Below are 26,228 nucleotides of genomic sequence, written 5' to 3' on the forward strand. Positions count from 1 at the left end.
CGCCCTTCTCCGAAGACTCAGGGTGGCTTACAAGCTTAGCAGTAGCCTTCATTCTATGTATATGCCTGCTTATTAGGGCTTTCAGCCCCCCCCCCAAGCGGCATTATTACAAAGTCAGCTTATTGCCCCCAACAATCTGGGTCCTCATTTTACCTACCTCGGAAGGATGGAAGGCTGAGTCAACCTTGAGCCTGGTGGGATGCGAACCTGCACTAATTGCAGGCAGCTGGTGTTACTTAAGGAGGCATTAGCCCACTGCTCCACCAAGGCAGTGAAGTGAAGTGAAGAGTGGAGCCAAGGCGAGATATGCACCTACCCTGCATATTTGAATTGATTGGTTGAAATTTTTTAGTCCCACTTTTTTTTTTTTTGGACTGCACATGGTAGAGGACTGGGAGCCGCAGGAGATGGCTGAAAGAGCCGCATGCGGCTCCGGAGTCTGTGATATAGCTCCTCTTGCCAGATATTTTTTCTACGCAGATCTCTTTAAAAGTCTTCAACAGGATGTATTGAGATTATAGTGATACGGTTATAAAAATTTCAGCAACTGAATTATTTCCAGTTTAAAAACAATTTATTCCCCAATACTCTAGGCAGAAACTTTCTTCGGTTCCTTCTTACAACTGGCTTGTGAACAGATGAGACAGGAGTTCTTTTTACTGATAAGAGGGGAAATTAGAGGTGGCTGTTTACCAAACAGTCTCCTTGAATCTTCATTGGTTTTTTTACAAACTGTACAAGAGTCAAGGCAACCTGCTTGAAATAGAACCCATATCTTCATAAGGAAGAAATGCTCTTTCAGATAGACACCCCAGTCCTTCATTACGCCAAACACAGAGAGAAAGAGAAATTTTTAATTGTTTCAAACTTTGAATCAGGAACAACAGGAGAAGTGGCTGGATTGAAGCTACAAGAATCACTTTACCCATCTCCCCAGCAGCCTCAGAATTAACTTATTGGAGTCCCCAGGAAATGATAAGTAACCCAGCAAAGAACAATCTAACAGGAATTTACATTAGATGTTTTCTTTCTTTATTCTACATGGAGTTAAATATTCTTATTTCTCTACAATTTAAGGGGATTGCATTGCTTTGCATGCCATTCTACTGGCTAGGCTGGAAAGTATTTTATTTAAAAATGTCTGCAAACTAAATTGCATTATCTCCCATGTCATAGGGAGGAGTTGGTTACAAATAGCAGACCAATTCCATTGTGTAGTTTGCTTGGAACAACATATTTGATTTTATAGTTTTAAGGAGTGCTATATTAAATTTTCTTGATTGTAATTAAAGTTGGATTTTGTTTATGTATGTTGGAATTGATTTATCTTCCAAGAAGGAAAATAAGCACTGAAACCTTTAGTGACACCCTTATGTCCTACATGGTCAAGAAGTAGCTTTGTGTAAATCATATTTCATTTTTTTACTTTTAATTTCTTGAATGACAGCCTAAGTTGTGAGAATTCTCTCTCAGATATACAGGATCTGTATATCTGAGGATAGGATAGGAGGACAACGCCAAATGAGATGCCTCATTTGGGACTGTTAAGCCACTAACACAAAAAAGGAGATAACACCAAAATGTGAAAACCCAGAGAGCTCTTGTGTGTGGGGGGAGGCAAATTGAAAACTCCACCCTTCTATTCAGTGGGCTCTGCCATTTTGTTACAGTACTGTTTCCTTAAGAAGGCTTTCTCCCAAAAGATAGGATACTTTCTTCAGGAGAGATTCTTCTATCTTGTTTAAAATCCCCCTTTCTTTATTCTATACTTGTAACATTTTATATTCTTATGTGGAATGGAAGAACAGAAAAATATGGTAACTAAAGAGTGATAAACACATAATACAAATATTTATTGTAGCTTTAAAAACATTTAATTTTTGTAAAACTACTTTGAAACTGACACATTCACCCAATGCTTTTATAAACAAAGAATTTGTGCATTTGGCATGTAAGATTTTATTAATCTTTAAACTCAACAAATCAGCAAGTTGGTAGATAACATAAGTGAGTTGGCCAGCGAAAGGATTTAATTAAACATGATCTCAATTACAGGAGACTTTGCTTATCACTTTTGTCTGTTATGTGAGCAGTAAAAGGTTTCTGATGATAGTCAAGCTGAGGTAAATTATGCAGAACAATTGCCTAATCCTGGACCTAATCCTGATCTATATATTATTACCACACTATTCATTTGACTAAAAATACATTTATTCCATGAAAAATAAATCATGACACCAGTGAACCTTACAACCACACTTGAAAATGAATAACTTGTTTAATCCTATAGGTAATTTAAGGAAGATTGCAGTATATTTTCTAGTTTAATTATCAGTATAGAAGATATTAGCATCAAATCTGTATCTTGTATCCTGTCTGCAGAGGCTCATTCAGATATGGAGTACTGTAATGGTATTCAATACCTATTTCATCTATTAAGAGTTCCTGGGGGGGAAAGCAATAAAGTAATGCAGTAAAAAATGTCCCAGTTGTCCCTGCTATAAAATGCTGTTGGGCCTTCTGGCAGAATGTCATAAGCAACAAATGGGGCTGCCCAGCTGTCAGCAGTCATTTAGTAATGAAATAGCAGAGATTCATTCAGTATTTCTCTGCCACCTCTTCCTCTGTGTTGTGCTGCTATATTCATAAGATTCCATGAAATCAATTACCTGAGCTACTTGTTTCATGCTGAGTGGAATTACTTGCAAGGAGTGTTTCCTTCAGCATTAAGAGAATTGTGAGACCAATTAGTTGCCTTAAATTCCTAAGTTTTTTTTAATGGTCTACCTAATTTGGTACATAGGTAGCACTTCCTTAGCATTGTATATTAGTGGACTGAATTAAAGTTAGCCATTCAAAATTTTATCTGTCCCAGCTTTCCATAGACTGCTATTTATCACTATTCCTTACAAATGTAGTATTTATTTATTTCAAATTTATATGGCCACAGGCCACCCATGTCACAAAAAGTGACTGGGCAGTGTACGACAAGGGTATAAAAAATAAATAGGTTTGAAATCATTATTAGAAATGAAAAAAGCATAAGGCATACCAACTAGATTAGCAAGGGGGGCGCGTCAAAATCTTACCTGTTCCCCAGTACAACCAAGCCTGATGACAAAGCTAGATCTTGAGGAACTTCTGGCACTGTCCTCATTTAGTTTGGGTTGGGAGCATGTTCCATAATATGGGCACCATGGCAGTGCAATAAATTTAGCAAAAGTATATTTAATACTTATTGTAGCTTTTTTATATTGAAGATAGACTGACTTGTGTAAAACTTAAATTTATGATAAATACAAATTCCCAAGACATCAATGAGTTATGAATGTGTGTGTGTGTGTTTTACATGTAAAAATTAAGATTCTGTTTTCATTCTTGAAGTCCAAGTGACTTAGCATTATTAGTTTAAAAAATCCTCCCATAGTTCAAGATACTCAAAACTACATGAATAAATCTAGGTTTATAATAAACAAAAATTAAACTGTTTTGCTGCATTTTCTGTAGTTTTCCAAAGCTTTTACCTGTCCAGAAAAATGAAAGACTCTTATCAAAGTAAGTTATAGATGGCAGAGGATTCTTTAAATTTTCCTTTATAAAAAACAACCACATATTCAGATATTGTCTCTTGGCATTTAGTAGCTTAAACTGTGCTAAAAAGCACTTTCTAAATTGTAGATTCATGCCATAAATGTTCATCCCTAGAGGTAAGAATCTTGTTGCATTAGTATTAACTAGAAATGTTTGAAGATAATCATTTAATAAATATTTCAATATTTCATGACTTAGTTCAGGCATGTCAAACTGCTGGCCTCTGGGCCGGGTGCATCACACCGAAACTATGTTTACCCCATTGCCAGCAATGGGGGAAAAATTACAATACGTCACAATACGTTGCACAATGTCATGTGACATCACAAATTTGACATGCCTGCCTTAGTTGAAGTTTGACCATTTTTCCCATGAAGCCTAGCATTTTAATAGGAAAAGCAACATACATTTGGAATGTTTGGAAATTTAACCCTTTCTTCAGAATGTGCATGCTAGCTGCTGAATTAATGTTACAGAACTTTGCAGTTGTTAGTTGTCAGAAATTTGGATAAAATACAATATATTTGCCTCACTTATCCCAGAACCTTTAAAAATGTGTTATGGTTCATCCAAGGTACAAAAAGTAATGTTTAAGAAAATTGTATCATGACTAATTTGGAGTCAGGGGATTTTAATAAGATTTTTGCTCAGCTATTTTTTGTGGGAAAGTATTTGATTGTTCTTCACTATTATTGTGAGCATTATTTGTTAGAAAGCTAAAATTTTAATGACTTCAGAATTTCTTGTACAAAATGCAAAGGCACTGTGAGGTGATTGTTGCTATTTGTGAGCAACACTGTAGAAATTACAAAAGTTGTTAGTTGGAAAACAAGTACTTCACCTACATATTAATGAAAGAGGGAAAGGAATCTTTGGGATATGATACTGTACATAGATATTGACCAAATAGAAATTTAGTTATTATAAGTGAATCTGTCATGGTTTGCCCAAATTCCTATCTAAACAGAACTATGTTCTATATTCTATAACAATGTTGGCCTCCTATTGTTATTAAATCCAATTCAAAATGGTGATTGTATGCAATAGTTTAGGGCACAATTACCTAAAGAAGCGCATCATGGTCTTCTAATTTCACTGTATCAGAGACCATTTTTCTGACCAGCTAAATGAAATTTCCCAGTTCAGGCAGCTGTTCCTCATGTTCCTCCTGCAGTAAACTGCAGGAACTGAGATTTCTGCAGCTGGCTCATGAAATGAGTGTTGGAAGTCAACAATGTCCACCAAGCTCAACCACAATGTGGTTTGATGAACACAAACTTCTGCCAAACATAATGTCTTAATCACTTTTGGAAATTGCTAATTAATTGCTTTTCAACTATCAATAAACTTCCAATTGATACTTTTGACAAGATATACTGGATGTGTTTCTTTAAATCCTTGATGAAAGATCCATCCATCCATCCATCCATCTTATTTTTTTTATTAAAAGTAATAATAAAATAATGTTATTAACAGCAATAATAAGAACTAATACAAAATAAAATAGAACAGAAGAAACAAAAACAAAAAATAATGTTGCAATAAGAAAAAAGTAGGAGAAAGTTTAAAAAAGAGAAAGATATAAAGAAAGATATAAAGTTTAAAGTGGTGGCTTCTGAAATTCTTAATGGCTGTTATAAGTACAATTGTATTTTCAGCTGTCTTCGTAAAGTTATATCCTGACTTTCTTCTTTCTATAAATCTATCCTATCTGATCATCAAAACAATAAATCACAAATTCAGTTTTATGCACAGAGAAAAAAACAAGACAAGGGGTTTCCAATGACCAATAAATGTAGATCTTACACTTTTCTAATCAAAGTCAGTTTGTCCATCTCTGGACAAGTTCTGTCAGTTTCACCAGCCATTCTTCCATGGTGGTTAATCTTGAATCTTTCCATCTTTGTATATGTAACAATCTTGCTGCAGTAATCATATACTAAAGTAATCTTTCATAGCTTTTTTTCCTAACTATTTATCCATCAACCCTAGAAAGAAGAAATTTGGTTTCAATTGAATATAAATGTATAAAATTCTCAGTATCTATGTATGTACTTGAATCAAATGTTTTAGGGGGGTTTTTTACATGCCCATCAAGCACAATAACATGTATTTTCATGTTGTTCACATTTACAAAATTTAAATGCTTTCATAGATTTTATATAATTTCTCTTACATCATGTACCAATGATACATCATTTTATAAAAATTTTGTTTAAGATCACAACATAATGTAACTTTCAGTCCTCTTAATCACATAATTTCCCAAGAATCATCTATATATTATAACCAAAATTCCTAGCCCACTTTATCATACATTCTTTAACCCATTCTTCCTCTTTCAAATTTCAACAAATGTTTATATGTTTTTGCAAGTATATATTCATAATCAATATATAATAGTACTTCAACTTCTGTCTTATTTTGTTTTTTTATCCATCTGAATCTTTTTTATAGTTGTAAATGAGAAATCCAGCCCTCCCAATTCCTAGCAAATAGATGGGGAAGAAATGGAGGTAGTGATAGATTTTATTTTCCTGGGCTCCAAGATCACTGCAGATGGGGACTGCAGCCAAGAAATTAAAAGACGCTTGCTCCTGGGGAGGAAAGCTATGGCAAATCTAGACAGCATACTAAAAAGCAGAGACATCACCCTGTCAACAAAAGTGCGTATAGTCAAGGCCATGGTTTTCCCAGTTGCAATGTATGGCTGTGAAAGTTGGACCATAAGAGGCTGAATGCCAAAGAATTGAGGCCTTTGAACTATGGTGCTGGAGAAGACTCCTGCGAGTTCCTTGAACTGCAAAGCGTTCAAACCGGTCAGTCCTAGAGGAGATCAACCCTGACTGCTCTTTGGAAGGCCAGATCCTGAAGTTGAAACTCAAATACTTTGGCCACCTAATGAGAAGTAAGGACTCACTGGAGAAGAGCCTAATGCTGGGAAAGATTGAGGGCAATAGAAGAAAGGGACAACAAAGAATGAGGTGGCTGGATGGAGTCACTGAAGCAGTAAGGCGTGATCTTAAATGGACTCCAGCAGATGGTAGAGGACAGGAAGGCCTGGAGGAACGTTGGGTCACGATGGGTCGGACACAACTTCGCAACTTACAACAACAACAAATGAGAAAACCACAGACAACTATATCCTCTTGCCTTCTTGATTTAATTTTATATATCTCTTGATAATTTTCCAATAATTCTTGGTACTTTAACCATTTGTCTTTGCCTGCTATTTTTGTTCTATGGAATGTCTATTGTGCTGAGATCAACAGAGATGTTTTGGGGTACAGCCTGGGTTTATATCTATTCCATATTCTCAATATGGCATATTTAATAAAGTGATAGAAAAACATATTAATTTTAACTTTATGCTATCGTAAGCATCCATGCAATCCAAATCCCTTGATGTGGACTTCTAACTCTAAAAATCTCTTGTTACTCAATAATACTAATTCTATCATTCAAACCAACAACAAGCTGTAAAATATAATGAAAAAAGTTTAAGGACATTTGAAAAGTGTTTTGTTTTGTATTTGGAATAAGTGAAAAACTGTGATTAGTATGTTGATTTTGGAAAGTTATAAATAAATGGATTGGGAATCCAGATTTGAAATAAGATTTTAAAATTGATTGTGAGAATTCTTCCTGTGGAAAAATGCTGTTGTTTTGAATTAAGGACAAACATGATAGAATGGGAATTTGAACACTGCATCAACATTGGAATGGGAATTTGAACACTGGAGGAAACCTGAGGGAACTAAAGATTACAAGTACAGGAAAAGAACATTTAAATTTGACTTGCACAGTGTGAAACAAAATATTTTAACATTGGATGTATTTGTGAATAACTGTGAGCAATGGATCCAGTGTTTACCTCTATAGATAGAAGACTGTTAAGAGATATTATAGAAGATGAACATGTTTTGCCAGAAAGGATTGGGACTGATTTGAAAGTGAATTTAAAAATGAGAGACTGCAAGAATGATATGGAAAAAAGATTTTACATTGAATATACACTAGATATACATATGAAACTGGCTGATGTCTTAATAATTGAAAGTGATATACAACTGACAAACTTGGATAACTTTCTAATCTAGATTTAGAAGAGAAGGGACTAAGAAAAAATAAGAAAGTATGCACGGATATTATATGAGGGAAATAATTATCAAAATAGTTAAAAGTAAAAGGAAGCAATATAAAGTGGCTTTTTTTGATCAAGGTTAAAATAGATATGTTGTTATTTCTGGCTACTCCTAATAGACTTTGCTGGCCAGGATTCATTAATTAGGTTGCAAGGATCTGTTTATAAATATGATATGAAGAGTTTTTTGTTCTGTTTTAAGAGAAGATAAGTTGTTACATTAGTTTATACATTGTTGTGAGGAAAGGGGACAGATTTCTTTATATATTTCTTTTCCTTTCCTCAGCTGTAGTTTTATTTTTATGTATTTTTGTTATCAGATGAGAATAATTCAGCTAACTATTGTTATAACTGCCTGTAAAATTAGGCACCACCAATTGTTTATTTTCTCTTTCTGTTTTTATTTTATTTTTAATGCATTTGTTTATAATTATGGCCAATGACTGTAACAAAAACATTACATTCATTACTAAAATTTAAAACAAAAACAAAATCCATTCATAACGTGTGCATACATGACATTTATCAATTTGTCAGGTTTAGATTTTTTCATTTTGGAGATTGAATGTTTACATACAATTTAGAAACTTTTGAGTTAGTATATAGAAACCTTGTATGGATTTTGGATTTATTACTTTATATTTTTTACTCATATTTTTTAATGAATGAAGTAGTAGTTAATCCACTTTAAAACAAAGACTATTGCAGGGGTTATGCTGAATTATTACAAGGGAGTAGTAATATGTTGATTGGTTGCAGCTAATAAGCAATAATTAAAATATTAAAAAAGCTTTGCGGTTTGAAATGTTAATTCACAAGATTGTTAAAATATGCCTATAGTAACTTCTGATTAACATGCACTATTAAAAGCCACAGAGACTGAATTAAAGAGATCTAATGAATAGCTTGACAATAGAAGAAGCTTTGTAGTAATTATTACCTTTTCCTTATGGAATCTTAATATACTTTCTGTTTCAAATTATTAATATTACTCTAAACAAACACCAATATTAAGTCTCTGCTACTTTTTTATATCTCTTCACATATGCATAGTTGCTTTTGGTGAATTTAATTGTGAATTGGGGAGTTTAAGGAAACATTAAGATTGGAATTTTAGTTCTGTTGTTGTTGTTGTTGTTAGTTGCGAAGTCGTGTCCGACCCATCGCGACCCTATGGACAATGTTCCTCCAGGCTTTCCTGTCCTCTGCCATCTTCTGGGCTCCATTTAAGCTCACGCCTACTGCTTCAGTGACTCCATCCAGCCACCTCATTCTCTGTCGTCCCCTTCTTCTCTTGCCCTCAATCTTTCCCAGCATTAGGCTCTTCTCCAGTGAGTCCTTCCTCCTCATTAGGTGGCCAAAGTATTTGAGTTTTAGCTTCAGGATCTGGCCTTCTAAAGAGCAGTCAGGGTTGATCTCCTCTAGGACTGACCGGTTTGATCGCCTTGCAGTCCAAGGAACTCGCAGGAGTCTTCTCCAGCACCATAGTTCAAAGGCTTCAATTCTTTGGCGCTCAGCCTTTCTTATGGTCCAACTTTCACTGCCATACATTGCAACTGGGAAGACCATAGCCTTGACTATACGCACTTTTGTTGACAGGGTGATGTCTCTGCTTTTTAGTGTGCTGTCTAGATTTGCCATGGCTTTCCTCCCCAGGAGCAAGCGTCTTTTAATTTCTTGGCTGCAGTCCCCATCTGCAGTGATCTTGGAGCCCAGGAAAATAAAATCTGTCACTACCTCCATTTCTTCCCCATCTATTTGCCAGGAATTGAGAGGGCCGGATGCCATGATCTTGGTTTTCTTAATGTTTAGTTTCAACCCAACTTTTGCACTCTCCTTCTTCACTCGCAACAAGAGACTCTTCAGTTCCTCTTCACTTTCTGCCATTAGAGTGGTATCATCTGCGTATCTTAGGTTGTTGATATTTCTTCCAGCAATCTTAATTCCAACTTTTGATTCATCTAGCCCTGCCTTTCTCATGATGTGCTCTGCATATAAGTTAAATAGGCAAGGCGACAGTATACAGCCTTGCCGGACTCCTTTCCCAATTTGGAACCAATCAGTGGTTCCGTGTCCAGTTCTCACTGTTGCTTCTTGGCCCGCATATAGGTTTCTCAAGAGACAAATAAGATGTTCTGGTACTCCCATCTCTTTAAGAACTTGCCAGAGTTTGTTATGATCCACACAATCAAAGGCTTTAGCATAGTCAATGAAGCAGAAGTAGATGTTTTTCTGGAACTCTCTAGCTTTCTCCATGATCCAGCGTATGTTGGCAATTTGATCTCTAGTTCCTCTGCCTCTTCGAAATCCTGCCTGTACTTCTGGTAGTTCTCGATCCACATACTGCTGGAGTCTAGCTTGTAGGATTTTAAGCATAACTTTACTAGCATGAGAAATGAGTGCAATGGTGCGATAGTTTGAACATTCTTTGGCACTGCCTTTCTTTGGAATTGGAATGTAAACTGATCTTTTCCAATCCTGTGGCCACTGTTGAGTTTTCCAAATTTGCTGGCAAATTGAGTGTAGCACTTTTACTGCATCGTCTTTTAAGATTTTGAATAGCTCAGCTGGAATACTGTCACCTCCACTAGCTTTGTTGTTGCTCAGCTTTTCTAAGGCCCACTTCACTTCACATTCTAGGATGTCTGGCTCGAGGTCAGTGACCACCTCATTGTGATTATCAGGGACGTTAAGCTCATTCTTGTATAGTTCTTCTGTGTAATTTTGCCATCTCTTCTTAATCTCTTCTGCCTCTGTTAGGTCCCTGCCATTTTGGTCCTTTATCATGCCCATTTTTGCATTGAACGTTCCCTTCATCTCTCCAATTTTCTTGAAAAGATCTCTGGTCCTCCCTATTCTATTGTTTTCTTCTATTTCTTTGCACTGTTCATTTAAGAAGGCATTCTTATCTCTTCTAGCTATTCTCTGGAATTCTGCATTCAATTGGGCGTATCTTTCTTTTTCTCCCTTGCCTTTTGCTTCCCTCCTTTCCTCAGCTATTTGCAAAGCTTCCTCAGACAGCCATTTTGCTTTCTTGCATTTCTTTTTCTTTGGGATGGTTTTGGTTGCTACCTCTTGTACAATGTTGCGAACCTCTGTCCATAGTTCTTCAGGCACCCTGTCTATCAGATCTAATTCCTTAAATCTATTTGTCACCTCTACTGTATATTCAACGGGGATATGATTTAATTCATACCTGACTGGCCTGGTGCTTTTCCCTACTTTCTTCAGTTTAAGCCTAAACTTTGCAACAAGAAGCTCATGGTCTGAGCCACAGTCAGCTCCTGGTCTTGTTTTTACTGACTGTATAGAGCTTCTCCATCTTTGGCTGCAGAGCATATAGTCAATCTGATTTCTGTGTTGACCGTCTGGTGATGTCCATGTGTAGAGCCGTCTCTTGGGTTGTTGGAAAAGAGTGTTTGCTATGACCATCGTATTCTCTTGACAAAATTCTATCAGCCTGTGCCCTGCTTCATTTTGTACTCCAAGGCCAAACTTGCCTGTTATTCCGGTTATCTTTTGGCTTCCTACTTTAGCATTCCAATCCCCCATGATGATAAGGACATCATTTTTTGGTGTTAGTTCTATAAGGTGCTGTAGGGCTTCATAGAACCGGTCAATTTCATCCTCTTCAGCACCGGTGGTTGGGGCATAGACTTGGACTACTGTGATATTGAATGGTTTGCCTTGGATTCGAACTGAGATCATTCTGTCATTTTGAGGATTGTATCCCAGTATTGCTTTTCCTACTCTTTTATTGACTATGAAGGCTACTCCATTTCTTCTGAGGGATTCTTGCCCGCAGTAGTATACCTGATGGTCATCTGAATTAAATTCACCCATTCCTGTCCATTTTAGTTCACTGATACCTAAGATGTCAATGTTCAGTCTTGTCATCTCTTGTTTGACCACGTCCAGCTTGCCTTGATTCATGGATCTTACATTCCAGGTTCCTATGGAGAAAAAATCTTTACAGCATCGGACTTTCCTTTCACCACCAGACATATCCACAGCTGAGCGTCCTTTCGGCTTTGACCCAGTCGCTTCATTCTTTCTGGCGCTACTAGTACTAGCCCTCTGCTCTTCCCCAGTAGCATATTGGACGCCTTCCGACCTGAGGGGCTCATCTTCCAGCGTCATATCGTTTTGCCTTTTGGTACTGTCCATAGGGTTTTCATGGCAAAGATACTGGAGTGGGTTGCCATTTCCTTCTCCAGTGGATCACGTTTTGTCAGAACTCTCTGCTATGACCTGTCCGTCTTGGGTGGCCCTGCACGGCATAGCTCATAGCTTCATTGAATTACGCAAGCCCCTTCGCCACGACAAGGCAGTAATCCATGAAGGGGTTAGTTCTGTTAGCTTCCTGAAAATCTCTCCCTTCCCTTCCCTCCCTCCCCGCCCCCCCTCTCTCTCTCACACACACACACTAAAAGGCCATTTAGAAAAATTAAATTTTCTGTGAAGCTGTATAGCATATTGAGCCTAGGCATAGCATTGCCTTTAGCACCCGTTGTATGAACAAAAGTGTCATTTGAAGGTTGAATTGAAAGCACTGTCAGTGACAGTGTTGCTAAATTCCCATTTAATATAGCAGCCTTGTTAGGCATATGGTGCTAGCCTACAATGTTGGGTTGAAAATATATTAACCATAATGCTATGTCTTTAAGATGTTAATTGGCCAATGGGTGTGTAAGTGTTCTCATGGCCATAAGAGGAAGCTAGGAACGTAGCTTCTCTCTCTCTCTGAATTCACTGATCTCTACTGTTACTGTTTTTGCTCTGCTGTTAGTTTACTACTGTTGTAACCTAAACTGTGTATTGACCTCTGGACCGGTAAGAAGACTTTGTAGCTTTGGACTGTTGCTATTGTGTATGATCTTGGACTGTTTATTTTTTACTGTGCATTTTTGTTCTTACACCACCTCAAAAGTAAAATACTTTTTGCTTTTAGAACTCAGTGTATTTCTGTGTGTGGCTTTTTACTACTCTCAGTACCATTCCTTATTTGTGCAACTCTTTGGTAGCACAAGGAGACCTCTGCAAAATAAAATTCCTTAACACTGGTTATGGGCCCAGGCCTGTACTGAGAGTTAGTACACACAGTATTCCTAGCTGAGTTTGTGTTAGTTATTTTTGGTGTAAAATGGCACAGGAACTGTTGTCAGGCATCTCCTGGATAACCCGGTTGGATGGGACAAACTATGTTTCCTGGTCCACGAAATGCTGCTTGCTTTTGCGCAAGGAAGGACTATGGACTGTTGTAAATAACCCACCAGATACTACTGCTTGGGATCCAGATGATGAAGAGGATGCAAAGAAGTTAGACAACTTTAAAAGAAGCAATGAGAAAGCTCTTTGCATTATTGGACTAACACTGAATGCCCAGCAGCTTGTCCATATTCGTGGTGAGGAGTCTGCTGCTAGGTGTTGGGATGTTTTGCGAAGGCTTTATGTTCGAGACAGTGTGGGTGCACATATACACCTTACACGTAAGCTGTTTAGGGCTCATCTGCAGAAAAATGGAGATATGCTGACCCATTTAAATTACATGAAGGCAACTTTTCAAGAGCTTCATGAAAAAGAGCTGATTTTTTCAGAGTTGCATCAGGTCTACATTATTCTGTCATCTTTGGATGAGAGTTATGATGGGTATGTTTCTTCTTTGGAAGTCCTGACCAGAGAGGAACTGACATTGACTAACATTACTGGGAGACTGCTGGAAGAGTCCAGAAGGAGGCGTGACAGAGACCAGCTGAGAGAGACACAGCCACGAGAGGAGCAGCCATTCACCACTGCTTACAACGTCAAGAAATGTTTTTCTTGTGGGGCTAGAGGGCATATAGCCAAATTCTGTAGAAAGGGTAAAAAACAGAATGTAAATAGCAGTGGAAAGGCTAAGAAGGGCATTGGTTTGGCTATTTCTGGTAAACCAACATCCAGAAACAATGAATTGTGGGTTGTTGATAGTGGGGCTTCACAATGCATTACTAAAGTGAAAAAGAGGTTTGTTAATATGAAAAACAGCAACCAATATGTTTCACTAGCCAACGGTTGGAGGATGAAGGCCTCTGGTGAAGGTAATTCCTATTGTCCATGCATTGATGAACAGTTACCTATGTTATATATACCTAAACTAAGATTCAACCTGTTATCTGTAAGGGAATTGGTTAAGGTTGGGTTTGTGGTAACATTCAGAGGGGAGCAATGCACTATTGAAAGGAATGGAACCTGTGTAACTGCTAATTTGAAAAATGGTTTATTCTTTCTCACAAGTAACCAGATTAGTACAGTTAAAGCTAACTCAATATGTGAGAACAAGAAGCCACATGATGAATGTATACATTTATTGCATAGGCGGTTAGGGCATGTAAACTTTAACTCACTACGTAAAACAGTTGAGTTAGTAGAGGGAATTAAACTGAAGCCATGTAGTAAGTATTTGAATTGCAATGCCTGTAATCAGGAAAAGAGTAAGGCAAGTCCGGCAAACAGGATAAACGGCTTCAAAACAACTGTTCCTTTGGAAGTTGTGTTTGCTGACTTAATTGGACCCATGAAACCAAGTTTAGGAGGATCATGTTATATTTTAAGTATATTGGACCACAACTCTCGTTATGGTTTTTGTTATCTGCTTAAGTCAAAGGCAGACACTTTTCAACAATTTGCAAACTGGCTGAAGTTTGTGGAGAGAAAAACAAAGAGAAAGGTTCAGTGCATAGTTACTGATAATGGTACTGAATTTACAAATAAGCGTTTTGTTGATATGCTAGAATCAGCTGGCATTGAGCATAAACGTTCAGCGCCTTATAGGCCTCAACATAATGCTTTTGTTGAGAGACGTGGGCAAACGTTACAAGCCATGATGAGAACTGTTAAGAGATTCTGGCTTAACAGATAGACTGTGGGGGGAGGCAGCAAAATGTGCAAACCATGTTCTGAATTTAGTTGTTAATACTTCTACTGGTAAAATACCATATACTATATGGCATGGTAGAAGACCAAACCTTGATTACCTGCACACGTTTGGCACCCCAGCTTGGGTTCACATTCCTGCACAACTCAGGAGTAAAGGCCAACATAGGGCTAGGCAATTATACTTCGTAGGTTATGAAGCTAACCATAGATCCTATCGTTTCTGGGAACGAGGCACAACTAATGTATATAATAGTGCGAGTGCAAAATTCCTTGAGCACGTTGGTTGGGATAGGTTAGAGCAAGGAACTGTTAATACTGATCCTCTAGTGTTTGAGGACTCCTCTGATAATGTAACTAGTAATGATAATACATCTCCTGTAAATATAAAAGATGAAGAGGAGATAGGGGAGATAATAGAGGAATCAGAGGAAGGAGAGGAGTCAGGAATTCAAAGCCCTGTAATTCCTTGGCGTTCAACGCGCATTAGACATCCACCTGATCGCTATGAAGCTAGTATAATATGTCAAATTAGTTTAGAGCCTTCTAACTATGATGAGATCAGGATGTATCCTGAAAAGGAACAAGCATCATGGAAAGCTGCAATAAAGATGGCTAATAATGCTGCAGTAAGAACAAGATCTAAATATACTGATCTTCGTTATTTAAATGTCAGACAATTTGTCAAAGATAATTTAATACAGCTAGAGTATTGTTCATCTGATGTAAATATTGCAGACCATTTTACGAAAGTACAAAGTGCTGTGAAACACAATGCTAATTGTGAAAGAATGTGCATAAGATTGTAAGAGTTATATATTATTCTACCCAAAGGGGAGAATGTTAGGCATATGGTGCTAGCCTACAATGTTGGGTTGAAAATATATTAACCATAATGCTATGTCTTTAAGATGTTAATTGGCCAATGGGTGTGTAAGTGTTCTCATGGCCATAAGAGGAAGCTAGGAACGTAGCTTCTCTCTCTCTCTGAATTCACTGATCTCTACTGTTACTGTTTTTGCTCTGCTGTTAGTTTACTACTGTTGTAACCTAAACTGTGTATTGACCTCTGGACCGGTAAGAAGACTTTGTAGCTTTGGACTGTTGCTATTGTGTATGATCTTGGACTGTTTATTTTTTACTGTGCATTTTTGTTCTTACACCACCTCAAAAGTAAAATACTTTTTGCTTTTAGAACTCAGTGTATTTCTGTGTGTGGCTTTTTACTACTCTCAGTACCATTCCTTATTTGTGCAACTCTTTGGTAGCACAAGGAGACCTCTGCAAAATAAAATTCCTTAACACTGATTCCAAACTGGGAGGAAATGGTTGAAATGGCAGAATGGCTTCATGTTTAATTAACCTTAAAGGTTGAGAACTGCAAGTTACACAGATGTAAAGGTAGTACTATAGTACCCTATAGTACTATATGCACAAATTGGGCAGGGTGAGGTGTGTATATATGTTGGGGAATTGATTATTTTCTGTTGCTGGAAGCGATGTATTTGTGATGTCTGATTATTATTATTTTTACATTACTTTGAGTCATAAACAGGCTGAAATGTAACATTTGCTAGGTATCTCTCTCAGCATTATATTCACTTTGTTGGTCTTTCCCTCCTTCCATAAAGCTTTTTGCCTTTAGAAATGTAAGTTTTGGCAACCAACAGAAATATTATGGCTTTCTTGCTAAGTGATGTATAATGGGTGTGTGTATTGAATCTGATCATAAGGACTTGGTCTGTACATTTCAGCACATTAATGCCTGGATGGATTGAAAAATCAGGTAGCAGATTCAGTAAATATTTTATTTTACTGAAGGCCTTTTCAGAGGACTGAACATTCTGCATTCCCTTTAGATATCTTGCAAGGTCAGTTAAAAACAGCAGTCTGAAAAGAAAGTGAGTAAGATCAATAGCAAATCACTGACATTCCTGGAAAGCAGATGGAAAGCCCCCCCCTTATGAGAGGTCTTTCCATTTACCATCTCCAGAAATCTTCACTATAAAAGGCTACTTTCTTTTGTAAGGTGCATAACTCATTGAGGTTAATCTTCTCTTATAATCTAAATTTATCTCTAATCACTGTTAATAATGAACAATTCCTTTGCTGAAGAAGATAATAAAAATTATGAGCTATAATTGAGATGGCATGCTTTTTTAAAGCTATACTCAGGTTTTGTGTTTTGTAGATAGTTTCACTTTCATCTCAGATGACTTTGGGGAAAAAGGAACCTTTTTTATGTACATCTTATTTCACTTGTAGTACATATAAGAATGGGAGCCACCTATTATTTGCTGAATTGGGGCAGGATATAAATCATAAGACTAATAGTATATAACTATGTACAGAGTCTTTCAACATGTGCCTTTTGTATATTATCTGTATTCTTGTTGCTGTTTTTTTTACTTTTATAATTCTATTCCCATGGGTTAATTAAAATTCCATAAAAGTACTTTGTGGGAGAAAACCCTTATTTTGCAAAGTCCTTTTGTTGCTGCCTTCTGCAAAGCCCCATGGGAAAAAGGGAACCAGATAACACACACAGAGAGAGAGAGAGAGAGAGAGAGAGAGAGAGAGAGAGAGAGAGAGAGAGAGAGAGAGAGAGAGAGAGAGAGAGATTCCATGATATTAGAGAGAAGTATGTCACCATGCAATGGACATTGGTGACAATTGGTAGAAGTACTTCCATGAATAATATAGGAAGGGTGAGGGGAAGTTATTTTTCTACTTTTATTTCTAGCAGAATCCAAAAGCACAGGAGTGAAAAATGCCCAATTTTTCTCCTTCAAGCAGGCATTTTGCATAAATTATCAGTATTTGTTTTGTGCTGCTTTGGCTTCTCGGAAGAACCAGAGAGAAGAGGAAGAAACTAATCTTCCTGAAATGAGGCATGATTCTTTGCTTTGCTATGGGTCTGCTGCAAAAGTCCAGTCCAAGGACAAATAACCCTGTCTTCCTTCCACTCTCTGCACAGGCCCCCAGACTTAGAAAGGAGAGGTAATGGCCACAGGTAATAGCTTGGCTACTGAGTTGAATCAAAATACATTGGCCCTGGATCTCCATATGTCACAGATGAAACAGGAACATTTGTTCCAGGTCTTCTATAGCAACACACTCTTAAATTATTTAAACACTAGAATGTTAAGGAAAATAAGAAATTATGAACCTGTTCTATCCTTTAGGAGTCTTGGGTATTCGTTCTAAAATTTCATTATCTGACTTATTTCTTAAAGCCTGTGGAGATTTTGTGTTGATTTCATTTCCCAACTTTTAAATGAATGAAACTACCATCTCTCAGAGGTTCTCTGGTATTGTTCAAAACAATTATGGTTCTCTCTTGAATTTTTCTCTTAAAAGATTCAGTTTTCGATTGGGGTACATACTGCTCTTTATTTGCTTCTATGACAATACAGAGGAAAGTTGCAGAGGAAATAATAATGTCTAAGAGACAACAACTGATACAGTTCAAGAGAAACTGGTATATCACATAACTGACTATCGCTCCCAAGGTTTTTGTTCATTTGTTCAACCAGAGTTATAATCAATAACCAAGAAAAATAATAGACTGAAGAATTGCAGGTCAATGAAAATGAATGAACTGTGATTTATGCTTGTCACTGTTATTATGCAGTATTACCTGTTTGGATAAATCTTTTGTATTGTTAGAATGAACTAAAGACATGCTGGAAAAGTGCAACATAGTTATGAAAGAGGATCTTTCAAGATGCCCATTCTCTCCTTAGTTGTGAATGTTTTAAAAATTATACTCAAATAGATTATGCATATGGGCCAGAAAATTGTAGAAACTTTATAAGTCATTACATGAAACGTCTGCTTCTATCTGCTAGTCTGTAATATTCAGAAAACCATTAAGACTGAATGAGTCAAGACCTTAATTCTCGGTTAGAATTATTTCCTGAACCATTACTTAAATAATTTTGCATCTCTCCAGGAGGATGGGATAAGTAGTAGCAGTTGTATTAAAAATTGCATTGTCATAGCTAAACCACTTACTAAATTATTTTATCCATTCATGTGTGTGTTTTGCAAGAGACAAGGGAGAGAGCACCAACTAATAACAAAACCATAATGTGGCTTATTTACTTTTTATTCTTCATGAGGTGCAAATTTATCCACTGTGATTAATAAACCTTAATTTCTTTTTATAATATTGTCCAGCATGCAAAGCCAAAAATAGCAATCTTGAATCTTCAGCAGTTTAGTTTTCTTTGTGTGAATAGAACCTTATGAATAGATCTTAGATAATAAAAACTGGTTTAATTATTTCTAAAGCTTGATTTATTGCTTCCCGAAATTGGTCTGCATTGTTACAATAGATGTTAATTTATTATAGGCTGTGACTGATGCAGGAAAATTTGGTACATTTTGCAATACCTCTTAAACCTTTTTCAAGCATTTGTTTGTATGTTAAGAAACCAGGAAACATATTGTAAAACTTATCAGGTTCGCCTTGTGCGCCAGTTGCGGCTCTATCTGGACCGAGATGACTTGCGTACAGTCACTCATGCGCTCGTGACCTCCCGTTTGGACTACTACAATGCTCTCTACGTGGGGCTGCCCTTGAGGACTACTCGGAGGCTTCAGCTGGTGCAGAATGCAGCCGCGCGAGTGGTGGTGGGGGTTTCCCGATACTCCCATGTAACACCTCTACTCCGTGAGCTGCATTGGCTTCCGGTTGCCCTCTGGGTAAGATTCAAGGTGCTGGTAATGACCTATAAAGCCCTAAATGGCATGGGTCTGGATTATTATATTATTATTATTATTATTATTATTATTATTATTATTATTATTATTATTATTATTATTATTATTATTATTTACATATATTAAAAATAATTAAGTGGCCATGATGTTTATTTCATATAGTTTTGACTTCTTTTATCAAATTTTATATCCCCTTGGTTGTCTGTGTATTATTATACAGAATATTTGAATAGTTCAGTGTTGTTTTTTTTAATAGAGAGCCAATTTACAATGTTCTAAACTGTCAGTGAGGCACCACTTCATTCTAGGGAACTTCTATTAAGTGCCCCTAACTCCATTAGCCTTCAGAGATAAAGTAATAACCATAACGATTTTTTTAACCATAGTCTGACATGAAACACAGTGCATGGCTCTCCATTGTTACTAAACACATGAATACTTCAGCGTTTTCAAAGATACGGAAAGGTTCTTTCCTCATCAAAGACATAACAAACGGTAACAAAGAATTGTTGTTGCTCAGATGTTCCTAAATATAAACATGCTATAAAGATTGCACTTTCTACCTCATAGCATATTGCTACTGTTCTTATCACTGTAACAATTCTAAGTGCATCGATATCAGGGTGAAGGAAGTATTATGCCATGGAATGAGAGGAAAAATAGGAATTAAGCCTAATAAAGTTATCATGAGAAGCATCATTCATTGCTTACATGTTAACTGATTATTCATCATGTAGGATCAAGGTGAGAGAGGCAGCTCTATGACATTTTAAAGGATTGTTCCACAGCAAAGCTGCTTCTCTCTGCTAGAACTGTGATTTTGTACCAATCAATCAACAAGGCCTTATGGGATTTCAGATTACTCCTATAAGCACTTAGTGCATTTCAATTAAGGGGGCGTGATATGCAGAACAGTTGGATGACAAAGAGAAACCTGTAGTTTTTGTGTGTGCATATGTCCATTGTACATTGTTGATTATGAGAAGATTCAGATGCACAAAGAGAGCATACTTTTTAGCCCAAGGGTTTAGTTGTTTAAAAGACCTTTCCAACTCTTTTGCTAATGAACAAGTATACTTGCTGAACAATAGTACTTTTAGTAAGATACTTTGTATAGCGTTTTGATTAAGTAGTCTTGAAGAGAGCCTCAGTATCACAGATACCATATCTTTAAATTATTTGTGGTATATTTTATGAACCTCACAGATATATCAATTATGCCTTCTATCCTAAATTGAATAGAATAGAATATCTACAGATATAGCTTGGAAAGTTACTTGGAATTACTTATTTGAGAAGCTCTTTAAGGAGGGTTCTACTATATTTAATGTTTGTTTCAGTGTTTCTGGTCTCTAGTAGTAGTTTGCTGGTGATGACCTATAAAGCCCTAAATAGCATGGGTCTGGATTACCTTAGGGAGCACCTGCTGCCAGCAACAGCTTTCCATCGTCCTGTGCGTGCCCACAGGGAGGGCCTCCTTAGGGTTCCGCCGGTTAGAGATTGCCGGCGGGTGATTCCCAGGGGGAGGGCATTCTCTGTGAGTGCGCCCGCCCTTTAGAACGAACTGCCGATGGAGCTTCGGACTGTCCCCGACCTTCGCTCGTTTCGCCGGGACTTAAAAACCTGGTTGTTTGAATTGTCTGGCCTGGACTGAGGGATTTTAAATTATATTAATTAAATTAAATCAAATTAAATTAATTTTAAATTTTAATGTTTAATGTTATCTTAATTGTGGGCTGTATTAATTTTATTTTATTTTATTCTCTCTTTTGTATTGTTTTTAACTTGCCCTGTGAACCACCCTGAGTCCTTCGGGAATAAGGCGGTATATAAATTCAACTAATAAATAAATAAATAGTAAAATCATGCCAGGATTGCTGTATTCCCACTTAAGATGTTGTTGTTGTATTAGTTTTCCAGCAACTATGGTCAGTGAATATGTGATAAGTTTATTGAGAGTGCCTGGGTAAAGTTTTGGACTAGTTCCTGAGATTTGCAATTTTGATTCTACCACTTTCTTAGAAATTACTTATTCCATTATTTATTATGCTATATGTTTCCAAATAAAACAAGAACAAGGTATAAAAGATTAATAATGTGTATTTGAGATTTGGTGAAGAGAAATTATCTGATAATAATGGAATGGATAAAATATACATGATATATGATGTATGATATAGAATAGAATAGAATAGAATAGAATAGAATAGAATAGAATAGAATAGAATAGAATAGAATAGAATAGAATAGAATAGAATAGAATAGAAATTATTCTTCAAAGATACCCAGGCCTAATTTGTGTATCAAATACAGCTATAATATAGCTAATAAACTGTGAAATGGTTTAAGTAATTGATACATAAAATGGCACACATATCACTATTGCCATAATTTTTTACTATCTTCCTCTGATTTTATCATCTAAAACAATCCTTCTGCTTTCTTTCCTCCCATATTGCCATGCTGAACTATCTCATTCATCTGTGTGTACAAGATAAGAGCTAGTAGGTATTTTAATTCAAAAACTTAAAAGATGCAGTAAAAGTGCTACACACAATTTGCCAGCAAATTTGGAAAATTCAACAGTGGCCACAGGATTGGAAAAGATCAGTTTACATTCCAATTCCAAAGAAAGGCAGTGCCAGAGAATTTTCAAACTATTGCACCATTGTACTCATTTCACATGTTAGTAAAGTTGTGCTTAAAATCCTACAAGCTAGACTCCAGCAGTATGTTGATCGAGAACTACCAGAAGTAAAGGCAGGATTTCAAAGAGGGAGAGGAACTAGAGATCAAATTGCCAGCATACGCTGGATCATGGAGAAAGCTAGGGAGTTCCAGAAAAACATCTTCTTCTGCTTCATTGACTATGCTAAAGCCTTTGATTGTGTGGATCATAACAAACTGTGGCAAGTTCTTAAAGAGATTGGAGTACCAGACCATCTCATTTGTCTCTTGAGAAACCTATATGCAGGTCAAGAACCAACAGTGAGAACTGGACACGGAACCACTGATTGGTACAAAATTGGGAAAGGAGTCCAGCAAGGCTGTATACTGTCGCCCTGCCTTATTTAACTTACATGCAGAACACATCATGAGAAAGGCAGGGCTAGATGAATCAAAAGTTGGAATCAAGATTGCCGGGAGAAATATCAACAACCTAAGATATTCAGATGATACCACTCTAATGGCAGAAAGTGAAGAAGAACTAAAGAGCCTCTTGTTGCGGGTGAAGAAGGAGAGTGCAAAACTTGGGTTGAAACTTAACCTTAAGAAAACCAAGATAATGGCATCCGGCCCTCTCAATTCCTGGCAAATAGATGGGGAAGAAATGGAGGTAGTGACAGATTTTGTTTTCCTGGGTTCCAAGATCACTGCAGATGGAGACTGTAGCCAAGAAATTAAAAGACGCTTGCTCCTGGGGAGGAAAGCCATGGCAAATCTAAACAGCACACTAAAAAGCAGAGACATCACCTTGTCAACAAAAGTGTGTATAGTCAAGGCTGTGGTCTTCCCAGTTGCAATGTATGGCAGTGAAAGTTGGACTATAAGAAAGGCTGAGTGCCAAAGAATTGAGGCCTTTGAACTATGGTGCTGGAGAAGACTCCTTTGAGTCCTTTGGACTGCAAGGCGATCAAACCGGTCAACCCTAGAGGAGATCAACCCTGACTGCTCTTTAGAAGGCCAGATCCTGAAGTTGAAACTCAAATACTTTGGCCACCTAATGAGAAGGAAGGACTCACTGGAGAAGAGCCTAATGCTGGGAAAGATTGAGGGCAATAGAAGAAAGGGACAACAAAGAATGAGGTGGCTGGATGGAGTCACTGAAGCAGTAGGCGTGAGCTTAAATGGACTCCAGAAGATGGTAGAGGACAGGAAGGCCTGGAGGAACGTTGTCCATAGGGTCGTGATGGGTCAGATATGACTTTTAGAAAATATTTTACTTAATAGACTGCTTTAGCCAGCAATCCATCTAGCCCATTATTGTTGATGCTGAATGGCAAGGGATCCATTCTACCTTTGGTGTGGGGCTCCCCAAAAGTTATATAAATGGGAATGCAGTTTTAATTAAAAAAATAAACAACAAAATGGGAATTTTTAGCCAAAAGTGGAGAAAAAGTATAGTTTGTCTAATGTTGAGAACTTACCGTGTGTTTAAAAAACTTTGATTGATTAAGGCAGGATCTTTTGAAAGCTATATTAAATTAAATTTAGAACAAGGAAGAAAGTGCCAGTGAGGCATGCATAATAGTCTTCAATCTTAGCTCCACTGACTAATTTGTGGAGGGTAAAATTTAATCTGCTTTTAAAACTGTAGTTGATAGATCTCTAAATTAAGTTGAATAAAATACATACTCCTAGAGCTCACATAGAAAGCAATAAATGGTGTTTGAGAGAGCAGAACTAAGAAATGACATGTAGGTAAGATGCAGTTCATTAGTTGTTTTTAGTAGATGTTATCACCATCTTGATGCTGAAAGAAAATCATAAATCTGGCTGAATTTATTTTCTGGGAGTGTCATAAAATATGAAAAGTATATTTTAGATGTACTGAATAGTTACCATTAAAGATCCAATTGTCATCTCTGCAATATTTGATTATTATTATCTAAACATAGACATTCCTAGTGGAGAGCTAATTGGCCATATATGCAAGAACCATATTTTACAAAGGTATATATGATCTAGTGATCTATGATTAAACCCTCTTTCATTTTAAAATAATTAATAGGAGAAATAAAATGATTTTCCAGAGCTCAGTCTCATGGGCAAGACATTGTATTCTTCCCTGTATTATTTCATTCATTTTCAATCCTCTCAAAACCATTTATTGTGTAGAAGAAAACCATATACTTTTCTCTATGAACAAATGATAGTATGGAGTAATACTTTTAAACAGCATATCATTTGCTTTGGTTTCAGGCTAATTCTCTGTCATTTCTTTACATATCATTGTTCCTATTGATTTAAAAATTTCATTGTCCATCCCCCAGAACTATCCATAAATACTATATCTCCATTCTCTATGAGAAGTAGCATGGATACCATGGATACTAAAGAAAACATATCATCTGAAAATGTTTGTAGTGATTACAAAAGCCAATGGTTATGAACTCTAGTATTTGTTGTGAAATAAAGAAGTATAAAGCCTAGTAAATAGACATTTACAGTTAACATAAATTCTGTGGAACAAGGTATCTTCTCATTAGAATGGGAAATAACACCTAGCTTTTTCAAAAAATGGAGTTTTTTGAGCTGTGATTAATTTCTTTTTTTTCCTTTGGTTACAGGAATACATTTGCATGTGTGACACTGGATGTATTGACCACTTTCTCTACTTTGGAATATGAAGCCTAACTTCAGCATCTCAACATTTGTTGTGGTAGCAGCAATTTTGTGCTGCTTGATGTCATCAACAGAAGCAGATAGTAAGTAATTTCCTGATGGAAATATATTATGATTAGGATCATTGTAAAATTGTTTTATAAAAGTTACAGATGATAGAATGTAAAGGTTAACTCATCAATGTTTAGTTTGTATGATGCTAGCAAACAAATCATAAACTTACCATAAATGTACTGAAATTCTTCATTGTCTTCCACTACCAGATTTTAGCTCAGTATCAATAGACACTAGGACAAGTCTTGATTACATGTTTTCTAATGTTAATATGATTTCTTTTCTTGTAATGTTATAAAGTTTTCATATGCAGAATATTCTTCTCTTTTATTTAATTTTTTTCTGTGCACCCATATGCTCTCACTTAGGATTCATGAACTTTGACAGAAGAGAAAGAAAAAAATGGTTTTTTACTTGTTAGCTACAATATAGAAATCTTTAGACATTTTAGTAATCCTTTTTCTTTTGAATGGTAATTATATATTGTACTATCTGTTTAGGAAATTGGTTATAAGCACATTTGGATCCAGATTCATGAAAGTAATTGGGTTTAGGTAGTAATACATCTGTTCTTAAAGCCTACTACTTTCTGCACTGAATGGAATATGAATACATATATACCAACTGTATACTTTCACATATGTACCTACACATACAATTGTATATAGAGATAAATTACCACTCAGTGTTTGAATAACTATGAATAATCTGCATGTACCCCTAAGAGTAGGGAATGCTTTGAGGCTATTGACAGGACCTGAGAGAAGATGGGGATTGCACTAATTTATAGATCTTTATAATGGCCATAATTTCATGTGATAGCTCAGTCCTAGAAGATGTTGTGGAATTTTAGCCTAGAGCCATGCCAATCACTAACAATTTATTCATTGTTGTGGTTTAATTGTTCCACTAATACAAACTGGATGATAATATTTTATGATATTCATTACAACAAATATAATGACATCTAATTAGGAAAAATCACAAGGTACTGGATTGGAGAGTTCTGCTTACTGACATGGACTGAGGAGTACTGACTGTTGACTAGATGAACCTGAACAGGCAATATCATGGAGCAGCTAGAAAGACTAATGCAGTCTTACCTGTATACCAGATCTTGAAAAATAATACTTTGCACTCTATGCTAGATAGATTGTACTTGGAATATGTCTCCAGTTCTGGGCATTGCAGTTTAAATGGATATAAAGGAGCTGTAGTACAGGGGTCCCCAACTCCTGGTCCGTGGATCAGTACTGGGGCGCAGCATGCCAGCAACCAGTCCCAACAAACAAGCAAAGCTCCATCTGCGGTATGCAGGCAGCACACAAAACCACGTACTCTCCAGTCTGTGGAAAAACCTTTCTCCATGGAACCGGTCCCTGGGGCACAAAAGGTTGGGGACTTCTGCTGTAGTAGACTCAGATAAGCATTACCAAGATAAAAAGGATTTATT

At 36.7% G+C, this 26,228-nt stretch overlaps 1 protein-coding gene across 1 annotated transcript in view; it reads left to right on the forward strand.

Annotated features, from left to right (window-relative positions):
• The window catches only part of PTPRF (protein tyrosine phosphatase receptor type F), a gene marked incomplete at its 3' end in the record, with an annotated part of 545,489 nt that overhangs the window by 202,962 nt on the left and 316,299 nt on the right, over positions 1 to 26,228 (forward strand). The window contains exon 3 of the mRNA XM_083360223.1: positions 24,667 to 24,804. Coding sequence (XP_083216349.1) covers positions 24,723 to 24,804 — 82 coding nt within the window. The 5' untranslated portion in view covers positions 24,667 to 24,722. The remainder of the gene's footprint in view (positions 1 to 24,666; positions 24,805 to 26,228) is intronic.

This window comes from Vipera ursinii, assembly GCF_947247035.1.
Source record: "Vipera ursinii genome assembly, chromosome: 3".
Taxonomy (NCBI): domain Eukaryota; kingdom Metazoa; phylum Chordata; class Lepidosauria; order Squamata; family Viperidae; genus Vipera; species Vipera ursinii.